The sequence below is a fragment of the Rhopalosiphum padi genome, chromosome 4 (assembly GCF_020882245.1).
Source record: "Rhopalosiphum padi isolate XX-2018 chromosome 4, ASM2088224v1, whole genome shotgun sequence".
NCBI classification, from domain to species: domain Eukaryota; kingdom Metazoa; phylum Arthropoda; class Insecta; order Hemiptera; family Aphididae; genus Rhopalosiphum; species Rhopalosiphum padi.
In genome coordinates this window covers 44,115,256-44,133,620 of record NC_083600.1, presented here as the reverse complement: position 1 = coordinate 44,133,620, position 18,365 = coordinate 44,115,256, and the positions used below count along the sequence as shown (strand labels likewise).

At 27.2% G+C, this 18,365-nt stretch overlaps 4 protein-coding genes across 6 annotated transcripts; 2 read left to right on the top strand and 2 right to left on the bottom strand.

The window, feature by feature from the left end:
- Nucleotides 1–1,673: 1,673 nt before the first annotated feature.
- LOC132928294 (UDP-glucose 4-epimerase-like) lies at nt 1,674–5,688 on the top strand. The gene is made up of 6 exons (XM_060992861.1): nt 1,674–2,191; nt 4,140–4,430; nt 4,582–4,762; nt 4,845–4,933; nt 5,241–5,433; nt 5,511–5,688. Exons 1-6 carry the CDS (start codon nt 1,952–1,954, stop codon nt 5,600–5,602), a joined length of 1,086 nt encoding a protein of 361 aa, XP_060848844.1. The 5' UTR covers nt 1,674–1,951; the 3' UTR covers nt 5,603–5,688.
- LOC132928291 (uncharacterized) lies at nt 5,183–11,725 on the bottom strand. Of its 3 annotated transcripts, XM_060992858.1 has the most exons (21): nt 11,433–11,725; nt 11,293–11,358; nt 10,596–10,936; nt 10,339–10,501; nt 9,977–10,256; nt 9,769–9,906; nt 9,620–9,710; nt 9,242–9,515; nt 8,231–8,442; nt 7,971–8,165; nt 7,764–7,889; nt 7,582–7,712; nt 7,373–7,498; nt 7,002–7,312; nt 6,793–6,934; nt 6,555–6,688; nt 6,308–6,501; nt 6,106–6,241; nt 5,835–5,981; nt 5,608–5,781; nt 5,183–5,419 (listed from the first exon to the last, which is right to left on the bottom strand). In XM_060992858.1, the coding sequence occupies exons 1-20, from the start codon at nt 11,493–11,495 to the stop codon at nt 5,629–5,631; spliced, it is 3,423 nt and encodes a 1,140-aa protein (XP_060848841.1). In that variant the 5' UTR covers nt 11,496–11,725; the 3' UTR covers nt 5,183–5,419; nt 5,608–5,628. The 3 variants fall into 3 exon arrangements, with proteins under 3 accessions (XP_060848841.1, XP_060848840.1, XP_060848842.1); XM_060992857.1 differs by having other exon boundaries at nt 5,183–5,781; XM_060992859.1 differs by lacking the exons at nt 11,293–11,358; nt 11,433–11,725 and having other exon boundaries at nt 5,183–5,781; nt 10,596–10,740; nt 10,809–10,936.
- A 135-nt stretch (nt 11,726–11,860) lies between these two features.
- LOC132928292 (uncharacterized) lies at nt 11,861–14,677 on the top strand. The gene is made up of 2 exons (XM_060992860.1): nt 11,861–13,025; nt 14,376–14,677. Exons 1-2 carry the CDS (start codon nt 12,107–12,109, stop codon nt 14,546–14,548), a joined length of 1,092 nt encoding a protein of 363 aa, XP_060848843.1. The 5' UTR covers nt 11,861–12,106; the 3' UTR covers nt 14,549–14,677.
- LOC132928295 (pleckstrin homology domain-containing family F member 2) lies at nt 14,187–16,820 on the bottom strand. Its single transcript, XM_060992862.1, has 8 exons — nt 16,568–16,820; nt 16,422–16,486; nt 16,183–16,320; nt 16,061–16,124; nt 15,736–15,968; nt 15,492–15,660; nt 15,337–15,422; nt 14,187–15,272 (listed from the first exon to the last, which is right to left on the bottom strand). Exons 1-8 carry the CDS (start codon nt 16,581–16,583, stop codon nt 15,258–15,260), a joined length of 786 nt encoding a protein of 261 aa, XP_060848845.1. The 5' UTR covers nt 16,584–16,820; the 3' UTR covers nt 14,187–15,257.
- Nucleotides 16,821–18,365: the final 1,545 nt, after the last annotated feature.

The following is an 18,365-nucleotide window of genomic DNA, read 5'->3' as shown; positions in this document are numbered from 1 at the left end:
AGAGTACATACACTCAAAAGTTCAAACAATAGAAATGAAACTAACAATGTAGGTATATTTCTCAACGAATTGAAGATACATATACTGCTTTGTCAAACAAATACATTAAAAAAAATAGTTTTGTATGTATATACTTTAGATGCATATAGGTTTACTGCTCAATCGTGTATAATATATAATATATATATATATATAAGAACTAAGATAAGTATATCTATAATTTGAAATGATTTTTCTCAATAGTATATTATTTTATCTTGAAATTAAAAAAAAATAATTTAATAATATTTTTTTTTTATAATACAGAACCATATTATACCTATATTATATTATTATAACCATCAGATATCGACGATATCGTCATAGTTTCAATGATTTTCGATGTGAACAGTGTAATTATTATTTATTAGTTATTACTAAACTTAATTAGTAAAATACTAATATTATGTAAGTATATAGGTAGGTACTAAAAAAAATCACATAATATAATTGAACACAAGGTATAATATCTATATGAAAAAAACAATACAATTTGACGGTACCGCTTTAATAGCAAGTAAGACAAGTTGAAAGGCAACGTACTTATTACCTGAATTAATACTGCTGTTATGCGGTGTTGAAAATTTCATCAGAATTCCAATATAATTTCCTAAGAGCAAAATTGTTATTAACATAACTAGACACCTACATGTTTACATTATATTATAATAAATAATAATAAATGGCACGCAGCACATGTGTATATTATGTTATATCATTTGGCTACACACAAAATAGTAATAATGAACGATGATCGCGTGGCATAAAGTGGAAACCAGTTTCAAGATCGACATATAAATCGCCATTCGTCACTATATACATAGGTAGCTGGTAACTGTTATGTACCATTTATATTTTATAATTTATACTATAAAACAGACCTATCTACTTACTACTTCTAATAGTGTAACCTACAGGTCTTACCTACAGGTGGAGTTTCTATTAAGAATTAGACATTATTTTATCGTTATACCTTTATATATGTTTTTTGAAAATATTTTTTTGTTACATAATGTATAGGTATTAACAAAGTTATTATTACTCAAGATGTTTCTAACCCATATTTTTTTTTATTATTATTAAAATTTTTACATTTATTACTTGATAAATACCAAAGTAAAATAATATATTTTGAACATTCCAATAGAATATAAAAATTATACACTACACTAATATTATATTGTATGTAATTACTAATTATATAGTTAAAAGCATTAATATATTTTATAAGTCCCATCAATAAATGCACCACAAGTCCACAAAGCGCTGGAGCACTACTTGCTGGTAAGTGGTAATTTAAACAATGAATTACTTATATAGGCTTATAATATCTTAGGACTTACTGAACACATATATAATAAAAAATGTATGTCATTAACAAAAAAAAAAAAAATAGAAAATCTCATTTAACTAATAGAAATAAAAAAAAAAATTATTTTTATTTACGGATAGAATGGCCGACAGTTTTTTTTATAAAGGAATCACTCTGTATAATATAAATATACATATATTTTTATAAATCGTTTCCCCACTGCGGTTCGGATCTTCTTCGCCGACCGAACGAGTCCAAGGCCAAGGACGATACGATCCGGCGTTCGAATTACAAATGATACCGACGTGTGCTTGGTAAGATACGCATTCACGTCACTTTATAGTGCGGCGTGCGTGAAGCAGGTCGCTCTCTCCTCTCTCGATCGCCCGATCGAAAACGAAAATAATAATATCAAACGTGCTCCGCGCACGAGAAAGACAATAATATTATTGTAAAGAGTACGTAGTCTGTGTATAGGTACAGTATTATTCGCGTGACAACCGTTTGTGCCGTTCTCTCTACCGTGCCACGAAAATCCACGAAATTCTTCTACGGAGACGCTGCAAGCACACGATTTATAAGATAGAAATAATAGGTACCATGACGAATATCAAGACAGTTTTTGTCACGGGCGGTGCAGGATATATCGGCAGCCATTGCGTACTGTCGCTGCTGGAAGCCGGTTACGACGTGGTGGCCATCGATAACTTCGCAAACAGCGTCGGCAAGGAGCAGACCGCCGCCAGCTTGGACCGGGTTCGCCGCATCACTGGCAAGGAGATCGCTTTTTACAAGTGCGACCTGTTGGACGTCCAGCAGCTGGACAGCATTTTCGACAAAGTACCTACATTAATATTATTATATTACACATACGTTAGTGTTGTTGTTATTATTATTATTATTCTATCGAGGCGCATTTAGCACCGGAAATTTTTAACCCGCGAAAAAATTATTATTTTTGAAAAATATTTTTTGCCATTTAAATTAGTATTTGAACATCATAGTCATTAAGTCTAAAACCATCATGCGTTCGTTCTCAATTTGGTTTTAAAATATTATTGTGTTATTCTTTATGGACAACATCGTTCTTTTAAATAATATACACCAATATATATATATATATATTTATTATTTACCTATAGGCTATAATTGAATTGATCTGACATTATATGCGTTTCGTTTATAATGGTGATATTAATTAATAATTACCAATTATAATAATCGATTCATGACTGGCACGGAATTTAATGCATTCGAATTTCGTAATATTATTGCACCGTGATTTTAAGATCATTCTTACGTAAGATGTAACTTAGGTTAGGTATATAATATTATGAACATCATAGATGCGACTATATAATATAAAATCAATTATAAAATAAGTACCTACTTAAACGACGATGTACCAATAATAGGTACACTTTGGTAGAACGCGGTCCACCTTTATATTATAGTAGGTAGGTAGGCTACCAAGTAAAATACAACTGTATAAAAAAATAACATCAATGCAATAAAAATATATATTTAAACTATCAAATTTACCATTAAACGCTAAAATTGTTGGTATATATTGATTAGGTATTTTAAGTATTTTAAAAAATATGATAATTTTTAACATACAATATCCCAGTGAGAAAATCTAATTAAAAACACGATTGATATGGAACATGTGTAAATGCTGACAAACACCTCTTGCCCGCACCAATGATAAATATTCCGTATAAATAATTAACATAATATTTGATCCAACACAAATTCGTATTATTCGTTTATTATACAATGCATTAATCCAAATATTGACTTATACGAATGTTTTTTGTTTAACATCTGTAAAGGTATTGAACGATGGAGCCCGTCACCCGTTTATAATATTATAGAAGAGTACCTCTATAATAGATACCGTAAATTTAACCATAAATAGGTAGGTACCGAGTTTGTTTAAAAATCAATATAGAAATAGCAAAAATCTTATGAGGACTTAACAGGATGTCAGAATTAACAAATCGACGTGAATCAAAAATCACACAGAAACCATAATACAATAATTAGAAATGAATATTTTAAAACGTGCTTTAGGGCAGCGTATTATATTGTTGTATTTAAAACTGCGTGACATTTTTAAATGAAATACCTTTAAGGTTGAAAAGTTAGGTGATACAATGTCACTCCAAAGTTATTCTTATAAAGTAATTTAAAAATATTGAAAACACATGCGCACCGTTTAACTCGATAACCGTTAAGAGATCAAAGTTGAATTTTTGAATTCAAACCGAACATGTAGCAAAGCAAGTTGTTATAATTTATTTTCAAATTAATGACAGTAGGTTGGTAGTTTTTGTTGTATACTTACCTAAGAACTACGTGTTAAGTATAAGGCATTTTTTATTCAGTCAAAATTGTTTCCAATTTTTAGAAAATATTCTATATTCTGAATTTCAGAGTAATTTTCGATAGACATTTTCGACAAGAAGGTATTCAGAAATAAAAATATTAAAATTATTTTTGAGATTTTAGAGGGACTAGAAACACTTTTAAGCGGGTGACCCTCCAATATCAGAACACTGAGACAAATTTACTTACATAATAATATCATGTGTTGTATAGGCATATTTTATTATTTTTGAGGGCCTACCTACCCATGTAGTGTGTAATAATGTCTTATTGCGTAGAATTCCGAGCCTCTTCAGATATAATTACTTACATTAAACAAAATCAATCTATCTGTATAATATTATAATGTTACTATTACACCATCGTTTTATGTGATCGTTGTGAACCGATGTTATAGCATAAATTCGACTGTGTTATACACTTTGCTGCAGTGAAATCGGTCGGCGAATCGATGAAACAACCTCTCATGTATTACAAGAACAACATAATAGGCGCAATGAATCTTCTGGAGGTGATGGCCAATCACGGATGTTACCAGCTAGTGTTCTCCAGCTCGTGTACCGTTTATGGGAACCCGTCGTTTTTGCCCATAACTGAAAGTCACCCAATTGGCAATGTCACCAATGTGTACGGCCGTACGAAATATTTCATCGAAGAGATACTCAAAGACGTCGTTAACTCCGAGCAAGTAAATACCTACTGATCAAATAATATAAATATAATAACTCTAGTCTAAAAGCATCCACATAATATTTTATATTATACAAGTAGTTTGCGGTGTGTTGATTTGACGTCACGAATTAAACGTTTCGATTTTTTTTTCTGTTTTATATAAAAAGAAATGGAACATAGTGAGCCTGAGATACTTTAATCCGGTAGGAGCTCATTCGTCGGGATTGATCGGAGAAGACCCAACGACAAACTTTTCAAACTTAATGCCATACATAGCGCAAGTGGCGTTAGGGAAGAAACCCAGGTTGTCGATCTACGGTGGAGATTATGCAACCCCTGATGGCACCGGTACATAATATCATTTACACTTTACACGTAATACAACAACAATGTTTCGTTATTAGTTTTTCATAAATTCCATTGTTTGCAGGTATAAGAGATTATGTTCATGTCATGGACTTAGCTGAAGGGCACGTGGCAGCTTTAAAAAAATTACAATCAAAGCATGCACATTTACAGGTGACTAAAACTAAAAATATTCAGTGTTTCACACTACCTATATGATTTCATGTATGATATATACAAATTTACATTATAGGACCATAAGGAAGTGTGTTAATAAATTAAATTTTTACAAAATGTGTTATGCATTTTTAAGTGATTTTGTTATAGGCACCTAATAGAGCAATTTATGTTTTAATACAAGGAAAAAAATATATAAATTAATAATAATATCAACATAATCAAATATTATTAAAAAAACAAATGTATAATTTATTGAGATGTATTTATTATTATTATATGTTAATTATAATTATGATTACAGATTTATAACTTAGGAAGCGGGCAAGGAACTTCTGTATTGGATTTTGTAAAAACCTTTGAAAAAGTAACAGGTGTCAAAGTACCATATACAATTGAAGCACGCCGCGAAGGTGACATAGAATCAATGTATGCCAATTGTGATTTCGCAAAAGTTGATCTTGGTTGGACAGCTAGATATACCTTAGAAGATATGTGTATGTTAATATAAAACATTGATAATGTAAAATAAATATAATATAAATAACACATTATATAATATTATACATTTTAGGTAGAGACTTTTGGAAATGGCAAACCATGAATCCAAATGGTTACAAGTCAAATGATACAGCAAGTATGAATGGTAAAGCAGACAGACATTAAATTACCTTTATTGTTTAGAATGATGGTCAGTGTAATATGATCTTTTTTTTGTTTGCCCATACTAATAAACATTTGTCATTTTTAAATGCAGCTAAACAACAGTAGAACAATTTAGAATATTCTTCAGGCAAAGATGAATTGGCTATCATAGTTTTAAGCCATTCAATAACCCTAGAAGACTATAAAAAAAATATTTTAACAAAGAAAAACAAATTGAATGAATTATTCTTACCTGCGATGTATTTTTAGAATAAGTTGCTAAAGCAACAGGAAAAACTGAACTGTTAAGTTTTCTGTTATCAATGAAACTCATAGTATTATATCCTGATAATGTGACTATGAGATTAATGAAAATTGAGCATAATATATCAAATAAATCCTGAAATAAACATTTAAAAACTTCATAAGTAGGATATTTTGTTAAAATAAATATGCACAAAATATAAAAATGCTACAAAAATAAAAAACAAATAAAACATTTTTTATAATTTAACAATACTAACATTTGTAAAGGAATTTGTTTTCTTTATAAAACTGGTTAAATAAATCATGAAATTAGCTATTAACTCATTGTGATATGGAACGAACATTTTGAGTTTAAAGACTTCAATAACTGTATCATATAAAAATTGGTGATTTCTAAAAAAAAAAAAAATATATGACTTAAAATAAATCTTTAGTGGTTGTAATGAAAAACAACTGTACTTGAAAAACTGATTGCATGCTTGGACACATTCATTCAGTGAATCGAAGGATGTGTTACTAGAAATAAAATTCTGTGCACTGCAAAGAATTATAAACTTTAGTAGCATTGATTCTTGAACTGGATACGGTCTTAAATTTTTCAGCATTTCAGTTGGCATGGTTAAGCAGCAATCAAGGAATGCATAAAGTATTTCCTATAATTAATCAAAATAAATATTTTTGTCTTATTTTTTGAATAAACAGAAACCTTATTTTCCAAATTTATTGTACACCAGATATTTTGTAAAATATCACAAATAAAGTGTACATTTTCCATATTTGTTTGGGGACTTTGTAATATTTGTTTAAATTCTGATAAAATATGACATAACATGTCAACATCTACAACATTGAAAATATTTAAAATTAAAATACAATATATTATATGCATACAAATAAATAAAAATTGCTTATTTATTTAAAATAATAGTAACTAAGAACTATACCTAAATTGCTGTTAGAATGTGTTTTATGTATGTTATTTAAAATTTCATTGACTACGTCTGTCACAAACTGCTTTTGTAAATCATGAAAAATAATATTGGAAACTTTATATAATACTGTAACCAGTAATTTAATTTGATTTGTCTGAAAAAATATTCAATATGATTTATAAACAAAAAACTAAACAAATATTTGAGAATATGAATTTTACATCAAAATTTGAGCGATGATCATAGCATTTATGGAGAAGTCTAAATGCTGAAGTAGATTTTATTGATTGTTTTGCAATTAACATAACTGATTCTTTCCAAAGTTTATTGCTGGGCCCTTCAATCACATATTTTTCTAAAAAACCCCAATCAAATGGATACATTGGTTTATCAGCACCATTAATTACAGCTAAACAAGCCACTTTAGTATCTTCATCAGCATCCAACATTTGTTTTCGTTTAGGAACAATAAATGACATTAACCCTCGGGCAATGCTATGATCAGAAAGATGTTTTAAATTTTTTGGTTCATCTGTAAATAAAAATTAAATTAACTGCATACCAAAAAACGATATTTTATTATAACACTAACTGTCTGATTGGACTCTTATTATGACATTTTTTTCCAACTCTCGCCTAAGCCAAGCTGATAACATCATTTGAGCTTCATTGATAAATTTTTTGTTAATACTTTGTAGAAATTTTACCCAACATTCGCCTATATTAACAATACATATTTTATTATTAAAATAGAAAGAACAATTGATTGAATGACTAATAAAAAAATAACAACAATGTTACCAGGTATAGGTCCATTAAATAAATCCAATTTTTCTGAATCCTCCAACTGTGTTACAACTTTTGGATAACTTTGAAATATTTTTGGTAAAACATTGAAAGGCATTGTTTCTAAATCTGTGCCAGACAAAGCCCTAAAACATTAAAATTAAAATTGTATAAAGGTTTGGGGAATTTAAACTTACTTAAGAGCACATTTAACGGTATTATCATTGGAGTGTAATACCATAGACCATAACTTTTGGAAAAAACCATTGCGTTTGTCATGTTCTGTTATTTGATTTGATGAAATCATCAATAAATTACAATAACTATACAAATACAAAATAAACATTAAACATCATTAGTTTTTTTTTCATCATAATTTTAATTCAATTTTACTCATACCATACCTAGATATAACAGAAGGATGGTGAATGTCTAAATTGCTCTTATCAATCATATTTTTAAGAGATTCTGGATTCATGTACTCAGCTTGACACAAATCTACTAAAGATTCAAATGTCAATTTCATTGGTAAGTGCATAGAGTGTTTTATGTAAAATCCAAGCATTTGTTTCAAAACAGATACTAAGTCTGAATTAGGACTAAAAATAAAATGTAATTTTACAATCAATATTTGTTCTATACTTATTTTTAGTGTTATTATTACTTTGATTTGACCATTTTTCTAATAGTATATGACTTAACAACATTCCACTGCCATCCTGGTTTATCTTTTGATAAACAATACAATAAAAATCTGTAACACCTAACTTCTGTTATCCATAGGTCATAATACATATCAATACTTAATTTATTCAGTGTTTCATCGTTGCTATTTTCAAAACGTTTTATCAAACTTATTATTAATGAAATGTTTTCCTATAAAAGATAAATAAAATTAATATATAAGTGTAAGGTTTAGTAGACACTTCACAATGTCTTAGAAAAATATATTAGTAAGAAAATGTCTACAACTTAGAATTATTTTATATAGCGCATTGTAATTGTGTACACTGCTAAAAATTAATACAATTAAATAGTAGATATTTTAGACTAAGAAAAACATAATATAAAAATTAATCAGTGATTTTAAATTAGCCATTTATTAATTAAGAATCTTTTACTAAAAGTTTTCTGAAGCAAATGTAATAGATTTTTCCTCAGCCTACAACACTTATATAAAGAAAATGTTTACATTTATTTTAAAATATTTTTATTATTATTTAAAGTATTTATTACAATAAAATAATTAGGTAGTAATTTAATAAAATTTGAAATTAACTGTAATCTTTCATTGTGATTGGTATTTTAACTAAATTATAATGAAACAAAAAAGTATAAAAAAAAAAAATCATCAAACTGTACAACTAATCAACGTTTTTTACCTTATACTTGTTTTAATCAACAACTTTTTTTAAACTACTGGTAAAATTACGAACAATTTTTAAATGTTTAAAGGTAATTATAATTAAGTTTTTGATCAATGGTAAGTGCTTTGAAATTGGAAAACTTAATTGAAAATTAATTATGATAATGATTTTTTTTTCTATTTAAAAAATAATGATTATTATTATTTATTAGTAAAATCATTAGTTATTTGTGGTACATTTATTTCAGTGTAGACATATAACTAAATATAAATATATTTATTATTCAAATATAAAAATAATAAACTAACCGGTACACAAGCTGCTGTAGGTATGACTTTCATTAAATCAAATCTACCATAATGATTTATTTCTCGATCCATAGAATATGAAATTAATGACAACAAAAACTGTTTATTTAATAATTTTAATATAGTCTTTTGTTGAGAGCGATCACAGATCTTACTTAAATAAAGACCTGCCAAATAAAAATTAAATTGAGTATCATTTAATAAATCGCCAGTATGATTAATCTCAGACAACCATTTTGAGGTAAACTGCTTGTCACTAAACTCTGGACATAATCTAAAAAATCAAAATAATTAATAGTTAAGTTAGTTTATAGGTTTATACAATATATTATAATGTACATTCAGCACAGTTACACAAATATGCTAATAAAGTCTTACATTATCAATGAGTATGATGTCATTAAAAATGAATCACTTGATAAAAATGGATGTAACTTATGATTATTAGCACATGACTTGGATACAGCAACTAAAAATATAAAATAAAAGATACAAATATATTCATTAAATCTAAGCTAAAATCTTACTATCAGAGTTAAAAATTGACAAAATCATAGTCATTTTTTCATTATCAATTAATTTTGTATTACTCCATTGCAAAATGCTTGCCACGACAGTCTGTGCAATTATTTTATGGCACCCATACTTTTGAATAATATTCAAGCCTAAAAAAAAATTGCCAAAATGTTGTAAGTAAAATAAAAATTATTGATGAAAAAAAACAATGTTTATTACAAAAGTCGATAGTTTTGTGTACAAATTTTGAAGAGCATAAACTTAGAGTTCTTGAACAACATAGCAATAAAATATCAGACGCGCATGGGCATAATATCAAAAGACTATTCAAACGTTGGAACATGGAAGTTGGATCAAAACCATGTGAAATAAGTTGGATTGTTGTTTGAATTACACACAAACATAAATTATATTTGGTTGTATGTAGTGTATCTGGAATTGTGATACAAAATTCTTCTAAAATATTGTTTAGAAATAGAATGTCATCCAGATTATCTATCTGTAATAAATAATAACCACAAACTGTAATAAAAATATGACAATATTTAAAATAATAAATTCAGTATTCATATATATTTCACCTGTAGCCAAGAATAAATTTCAAATAATAAATCATAATCAGATGCAGAGTTGAGTATTTCAACAAATAGTCTGACAAACATAGAACGATGATTTGATGATGTTTGAGACAAAAAAATGAATTTGAATAATCGTTTTGTGACATTTAACCAGCCTTTTATAAACCTAAAATATTAATTTTAATTCATAGTAAGATTTACTCTTTAAAATGTATACATATAAGTATGAATAATCCCAATTAGTTAAAATAACTTATTACTCATAATCATCAAAATGTGTACTGATTTTCATGTGAAACAAAATTACATGCCATTCTTCAATACTTTCATCCATTATTTTTATTAAAATGTCAACCAGATCATTGATGTTATTGTTGCTAATGTCTTTGTTTTTCAATCCAAAAACTATTAATTCAAATATTTCTTGTATAAATCCAGTTCTACATTTAATTTGAGGATTTAGGACAACTAACCAGTCAATTAACAATTGGTTTTGATAGTTATTAGACATCATGAATGTACACAAAGCTCGTAATGTTGTAGTACTGATGATTGGATTTGGGTTACAACAATATTCTTGAAGGAGTAACATTTCAGGAATCTATAATCAAATGAATTACATGAAATCGTTATTGAGTCTTAATTAGTTAAATTTATATAATACAATCAACTTTTGGTAACTCAAACCTAAATATAACTTCAATATAATTAATAATTTTATTCAAATGCCATATTGTTAATAGGTTTTTGATATCTCAACATTTTTAATATTTCAATTTTTTAAATCTTCTAACATTTTTAAATTACCAAGAGTCAACTGTATATGTGGGTATCAATCTCAAGTAGTACCTAGTCATGTATGGTTTAGCCTGTAACCTCAGTATTTTTGTATATAATGAAACACAGGTATATATTATTGAAAATATAAGAAGAAATAAAATAAAAATGAATAATTACATTTGTCATGTCTGAACGGTTTCCTTTGATTTTAGACTTAATCATATTAACTAGATTGTCCGTTGCCTAAAAACGAATAACATTTGAATTAGGTAAGTATTTATAAGTCTAATAAACAATGATCATTGAGCTATATTTACAGCAGTTACTGAAATTGTATTTCCAGAGTCTATTTTTCGTTTGATCTCAGCCAAAGTGTCCATCGTAAGATATTTTGTATATTATCACAAAACAATCTTTTATACACACAGTACTACTTGAGTGTAAATGCGGTAAAATATCAACAACTATTCAGAGCTTAAAAGTGGTAAAAGAATAACAATTCAAGTAAAATCGCAAGTACAATAAAAATACCTAAATATTCTAAGTATAAAGTAGCTATGCTAAAGCTAAAAAATAATCAAGTAATAACAAACTTGAAACTATCAACATTTAACAACGGTATCACAACCATAATCTCAACTGTCATAACCCAGATACCGCGTGTGTTTGATAACAATCACATCTGATACTTTGAAAATAAAATAGTAATTTCCCAATATGAGTACATACTATATAGAGTAATTACTATTTTACTAATTTTTTATGTTTGTTAATAATAATTAGCTTAGAAAATAATTTTTAGAATTATGGTTAATGTTTTTACTTGTTTGATTTAATTCATTTTTGTTAATTTGTTATAAGGTTTTTTTTTTTTTTAAAAACTGAACATACCTAGGTAATTAAATAATATGTTTTAACTGTTTTAAGAACTTTTGAAGTACTTAAGTACAATAATTTTATTAAATCTTTTATTAAACGGTTAGAAGGTTAGATGTTTAGATTGCGTAATACGTTACTTTTTAATATTTGTTCAAAATGTGAAACATCAAAAAGCTTTGTATGTTTAAATATGATCTCAAATAAAAACACATTTACTGTAGACGACAAAGTACATAAATTGGAAAATTCAATTTGCAACTACCACCATGATGCATTAGATGTATTTACAAACAGTCTCGTTCTAGAAAATATGATGAAATGGAAATCAGACAATTTTGTCTCTAAAAACAATAAATTATTAAGAGTCAAATCAAATTCTATTTTTGAACTTTGCGATGATCCAGACCATTTAACCACATATCTACAGCAATGCTTGGATGGCTATTCCCAAGTCAGCGAAAGTGCATTAAATCAATTCAGGTTAACAATGGCAAGACATGGCAAAATTAATGGTTTAGTATTAATCGAGAGACTCAACAAAAAGTATGGAAATTGCATTAAGGAATCTGAATTACAAATGAATTTTGCAGAAGCATATTGGACAAATGGTAATTTGCATAGCATGTTTAAAATTTTTGAATCGTCCTACTCTATAGAGTCTACAAAAGTCAATCACGTATTAGAACCTATTATTCATACTATAGTCAAATCGCACGGTGCTGCATCAGTAGTTATGGTTTCAACATTTGTCAACTCGATAGTTATCAAATATGGAGATTATCATCCAATGTGCATCCTGTGGAAGTATTTATTTTTAAGTGAATTATATAATGACAACCTAGAAGCAGAAAAGTTAATACAAAAAAATACTAATTTAATAGAAAATGTACAGTACCTTATACCAGCCCTTACAAGAAAATTATTAAAAACTCATAAAATTGATTATGTTCAAAAAATATTAATAATTTTATTAAAGCATAAACAAATGGAACCTTATCAATGGATTTTAAGTTCTCTGTTTGAGTATTATTGTGAGTATATTATATTTATAGTTTTTACATATTTTTTATTGAAATTTTATTTATCAAATATGTATTATTGAATAAATAATTTTTGCTAACAATATAAATATTAGGTTACTTATTATAACAGGTTAACTGCTATGTAAGTATTTTATCTGGGGTCCTGGGGAGGTACATATACACTTGTTTTGTCAATAAGTTTTTGTGCCCTATAATTGGTACACTGGTATTGGCCAAAAAGTGACTTGTTTATCCAATACATAGAGTAAGAATATCCAAATTGGGTAAAATAAGGTAAATGTAAATATTATTTAAACATAGGGAAATATTTGTAGCCCACTAGTCAAACAAATTAATTAATTTCATTACAAAATTATCTTATAATTACATATTAAACTAAAATAATAGATTTTTTTTATTAAGTTTTAGATTTACAGTGAGAAAGGCATAATCACTTTTTTATGTTAGCTTGAATGCAAATGATTGATGTACCATAAATGGTACACATAACAGTTAACCTGATAATATATTCATACTATTTAAAATCAATAGCAAATGATTTTTCTATTTAATAAAAAAAATATACTAATTTATAATTATGAAATATGCTTCTTCTAAAAGCTAGGTTAGGCTCATAAGTGAAATATATACTTTTCACTGCTTGCCCACCCCTTCCAAAAAAAATTAATATTAAGGTGTAATATACCAATATAAAAACATATTTAGTCATTTAACATTTTACATGTTAATTTCATAAAATTAATTTAATTAAGTTAACTATGATGAGGTTGTTATGAATGATAACGGTGAAATTGCCAATTAGTCACTAGTTATTACTGATAATAATTATGTTATGACAAGTATGAATAGTACAATACCTATACTAGTGAACATCAATGATAGATGTTAGAAATACAAATTTACTATAAAAAGCATGAATTAATTGAACTTAGTAGAATTTCTATTCATGATTTAATATTTTATTTGCATAATCAAATGTTTATTTTGAGATTGAAATAAATAAGAGGCTATGTGCTAATTAATTTATATTATTATTATAGTAGTGGTTTTGTGCTGTACTGCTGTGGTATTAAATTTGAACACCACCATACTTATAAATTTACTTAAAGATTAGATTAGTAGTTTTTGTTATGTAAAAAATAACAACAATTTAATTCAAAAATATTTTATTGTTAAATAAATGTTCATAAAAAAAAAAAAAACATTAATAATAATTATACATATTTGTACAAGTATATTATTTTAATAATATTAAAATAGTTTTTATAATTGACAATTTAAATATTATTATTCAGTCGGTATTGATTTAAAAAAATATATTTTTTATTTATATTTTAGACACATTAGGAAATGTTCGCCAATGTAAAGAAATTATGAAACACTCCATTGAACTCAATGTACCACTAACGGAAGCACAGCAATCACGTTTAATTAATAAGGTGTTCAACAACAAACATCAACAAAAAATCAACAAGGAAGTGACTGCGACTATATTTAAACTTATGTTTTAAATTAGTATGATGTTTGTCAATACAATTTTTTTTTCTGAAACCAAATAGTTATATATTGCTTTATATTTTATATTATACTAGTTACATTAAATAATAATATAATAATAAAAACAATATTTAAAATGGTAACACTAACTGTAATACTGTGATTATTGAATTCTTCGGGTTTTTTTTTAATAACAGCTAGTAGTTTAATTACAGAAAAAAATACATAAAAAAACAAGTTAGAAAAAGTGATAATAATTAATAGTTATAATTATAATGTAATAAAAATAAATCCATCCCATTCAAACATTAAAAATTGACTTATGTATAAATTCTTAAACATTAACGACCCAAATGAATAATATTATTTGGTCTTTTTCATTGTAAAAATAAATTATTATCAAATAAGAATACTTTGAAAAATAAATATAATAGACTAATATTTAATATTAACTAGACATTGAATAAATTAATATTGATAAGAACAACTTAACAATACTATTAACAAGGTATCACAAATATATAATTCGGATTTTACACATTATATAAAATAATAGATCTATGGTTTTAGTTTGAATTATTTGATAAGGTTAAATAGTATATGTTTTTACTAGAATATAAACAATTATGATGTAAACTCTTGTCAAATTAGATGATTCCATGAACAACAAACATCATAGAAAATGTTAGTAAAACAAAGAAATTACTCATTTACATGGTAAAATCAGTAGAATTTCGGCTGTAAATTAAACAAAAATGTATTGTAAGTAAGTAGAAAAAGACTAATTTTATCAAGTACATACTTGCTCTGGTGTTGTAGTTGACGGGACAAAATTATCATCATCATCAGAATCATCGTCACCAGAAGATTCACTACGATCTTTTAAGGCTATAAATTAGAATTCATTATTGAAGAGACAAAAAGATTTTCAATAGGTAATTAATAATGTATACATACAGTTTCTGAGATAGTTGAGGTTAGTACTGTTTTGTTGTGCTTTATCTCTAGATAGTTTATCAAAACAATTTAGGCAGACACGTAATTGTTTAGTTGATTGATTTGGTAATAAAAATCGTTTACTAGAACATGGACCACACACTACAGTACCACAGCTACGACAATGATGCTGAAACCCAATGAAAAAATTACAATTTTAAAAAGTATAATAGAATATTTATAATTTTTTTTATAATGCAGTTACTCTTCGATTGAGGACTGTGAATTGAGTCTTTTTACAGTGCATGCAAACATTGGCTTCAGAATCTGGAACCCATACCGCAGCATGGACTTCTACTGCTTTTTTACCACTCTTTCTTAACAGATCTTCAATACATTTATTAATGTGTGCCATCCATTCTTGTTTTTCAGTGGAAGTGGCCGCATAGACAGCAAATGACTTAGACGCCGTCCGAATTAACCAACCGTTTCTTAACTCTTAACATTAGGATACATAATGATACATTTTTATTAAAATATGTTAATAGCAATCAGTTGAGTAACACTTAGTAATAGATTTCGTAACTTACGCCCTTCATCTTGTAAAGATTCCAATTTTACTTCTTCTAATGGTATAACATGCTGTTTGTTATACTAGAACAAATTGATGAACATTAGTAAATGGTTATATACTGTTTACAATTATATTTACTTTTTTTTTATTTATAAGTATATTTCCATAAACTAAAATATCGTTGAATAAAAAAAACTGTCTAGGTTTTGGTTTTTTTCGACAAATTTTTGTCAATACACCTTCACCAACTAATACACGTCCAGGAACGGCTAACGGCTGTAATGTTAAGTACAGAAATGTATCAAGTAATAGTATATAATAACAAAACTAAGTATGTGTAATTTTTTCAAACACTCAGTAGTTGGGATTTCACTTACTTGTCCTGAGCTACCGAAACAACTCTCGACCATAGTAATGCGACGGGCATTTGCCTCGCTATTTACTGAAAATTCAAATAATTATTTACATACGGATAAAAGTTAAGTTTCAATTAAAAAAATGAAATAAAATAGGTATTGCTCACCTAATCGGTCCACCATTGTTTGAGCACTATTGCAATCCTCTGTACGGTCCAAAATAGCCAATAATAATATGATAACAGATAATTAGTAATATATAACAAATAAATACTATTCAAGGTCTACAACGATTACTATAAAAGGAAGTAAATTCAAAAAAAAAATTTAATACTTCCCAACAGTCCTAACCAGTTAACGATTTTGAAAACAATAAGGTCCGTGTCATAACTCACAATCAACATCACAATATTTATCAAATTCTTATCATTTTGACGTCATTGTGGTTTCATTATTTCGTATTCCACACATATACCTACTACACATAATACACGAACATTATTATCGTACCTACTATGCTTTTGCTGTTTACACAATCGCCGCGTTACAACTTTCGAGTTACAATCACTGTTGAATGTTGACACTATTTAACGTCGAAATGTACCAATTTTTTGTTGACGATAAATTATAATAAATAATGATTTTTACATTTAGCTAGTTAGATTTATTGTTGGTATTATGTACCTATTACACTATTTGTGTGCTATTATTGTTATAGCTTATAAGTTCAAAGTAAATATTGACAACTGACAAGTTGTGTAGAGAATACGTTTTAATTGTTTACCTACCCACTTATAATGTTATAGGTACCTTATAACGACTATGATTTATGTAAACCATTTAACTATCGACATTCGACGTAACGTCACGACTGCAGCACGGGTGACAAGTCGTATTGTCGGACAAAATTAATAAAATGTTAACGATAAATTACCGTACATTTTACAAATTTTTTAATCATACGAAGTACATACATTATAATAATATATTGTCTTTAATATATTAATATACTTGTTTGGGGGTTGACCGTTTTTCGTGAAATTTTTTAACGAGTCCACGTGTGTACGACATATTATGCAATTGTTTTACTATTGTCCTAGGCAATCGTCGTGTACTCGTGTTGCACTGTTGTACGCAGTATGCATTATGCAGTTTACACCATAGTATAGTGCGTTTTCACTTTTCAGCGCGCTGTGCATGCTGTGTGTCTGCGTATCGCGTTCGAAGATAATATGTTAATGAGTTATTATCGTCTATCGGCCAAGAGTCCGGGACGGGTGGGACGTAATAATTAGTGCCATTATTTAACCTCAAGGCACGATTAATTATTATAAAGTACTATTAGTACATTCATAATAGTCTTATTCCTTATAATAATAGTTTATAAAATGTCCAATTGAAATAGCCAAGACTTGTACATTTAATATACGACGAGGCTCCTCGTAATAGTTGTTGTTCTTACAGCAACTCGAAATCTTAAAATTTCACCTGCATATTAAGCATTATGCACGATTATTATTTTTTTTTTCATCGACATTTCGAGTTAAAATTTCGACGATAACTTACTATTTTAGTTATTTTGTTGTAATTATTATTGTAATTAAAAAAATATTATTCGTGAGGACTTAAAACATTTACTATATATAGGTAATATATATTATTATTATTTACTATAAATAGGTACTTACATAATGCCATAATGGATATGTTCAAAATATTTAGATTAATTTTAAGCTATTTTCACAACAGAATAATTTAAATATTTAAATCTAACCTGTTTAGTGTTTTTTATACCACGAGCATATTTACATTGTTTTATTTTTGTTTTATTTCCTTAGTATGAGCTAATCAATGACGAGGTTCAATCAACACCAGCGTTAACCGATTTTTTTTTTTATATATCGCATCGAGTGTGATACATGGGAAATATGATTAGGTATACGTATACCAGTTTAACGGAAATTC

Coding starts and splice junctions, on each gene's coding strand:
- LOC132928294 (XM_060992861.1), top strand. CDS start 1,952: ATGACGAATATCAAGACAGTTTTTGTCACGGGCGGTGCAGGATATATC. Junction 2,192..4,139: donor TGGACAGCATTTTCGACAAA/GTACCTACATTA, acceptor CCGATGTTATAG/CATAAATTCGACTGTGTTAT. Junction 4,934..5,240: donor CAAAGCATGCACATTTACAG/GTGACTAAAACT, acceptor TTATGATTACAG/ATTTATAACTTAGGAAGCGG.
- LOC132928291 (XM_060992857.1), bottom strand. CDS start 11,495: ATGGACACTTTGGCTGAGATCAAACGAAAAATAGACTCTGGAAATACA. Junction 10,937..11,292: donor ACCGTTCAGACATGACAAAT/GTAATTATTCAT, acceptor ATTTGATTATAG/ATTCCTGAAATGTTACTCCT. Junction 9,907..9,976: donor ACACAAAACTATCGACTTTT/GTAATAAACATT, acceptor ATTTTTTTTTAG/GCTTGAATATTATTCAAAAG.
- LOC132928292 (XM_060992860.1), top strand. CDS start 12,107: ATGTTTAGATTGCGTAATACGTTACTTTTTAATATTTGTTCAAAATGT. Junction 13,026..14,375: donor TTCTCTGTTTGAGTATTATT/GTGAGTATATTA, acceptor TTTATATTTTAG/ACACATTAGGAAATGTTCGC.
- LOC132928295 (XM_060992862.1), bottom strand. Junction 16,125..16,182: donor TACTTATAAATAAAAAAAAA/GTAAATATAATT, acceptor AATTTGTTCTAG/TATAACAAACAGCATGTTAT. Junction 15,969..16,060: donor ATCTTTACAAGATGAAGGGC/GTAAGTTACGAA, acceptor CCTAATGTTAAG/AGTTAAGAAACGGTTGGTTA.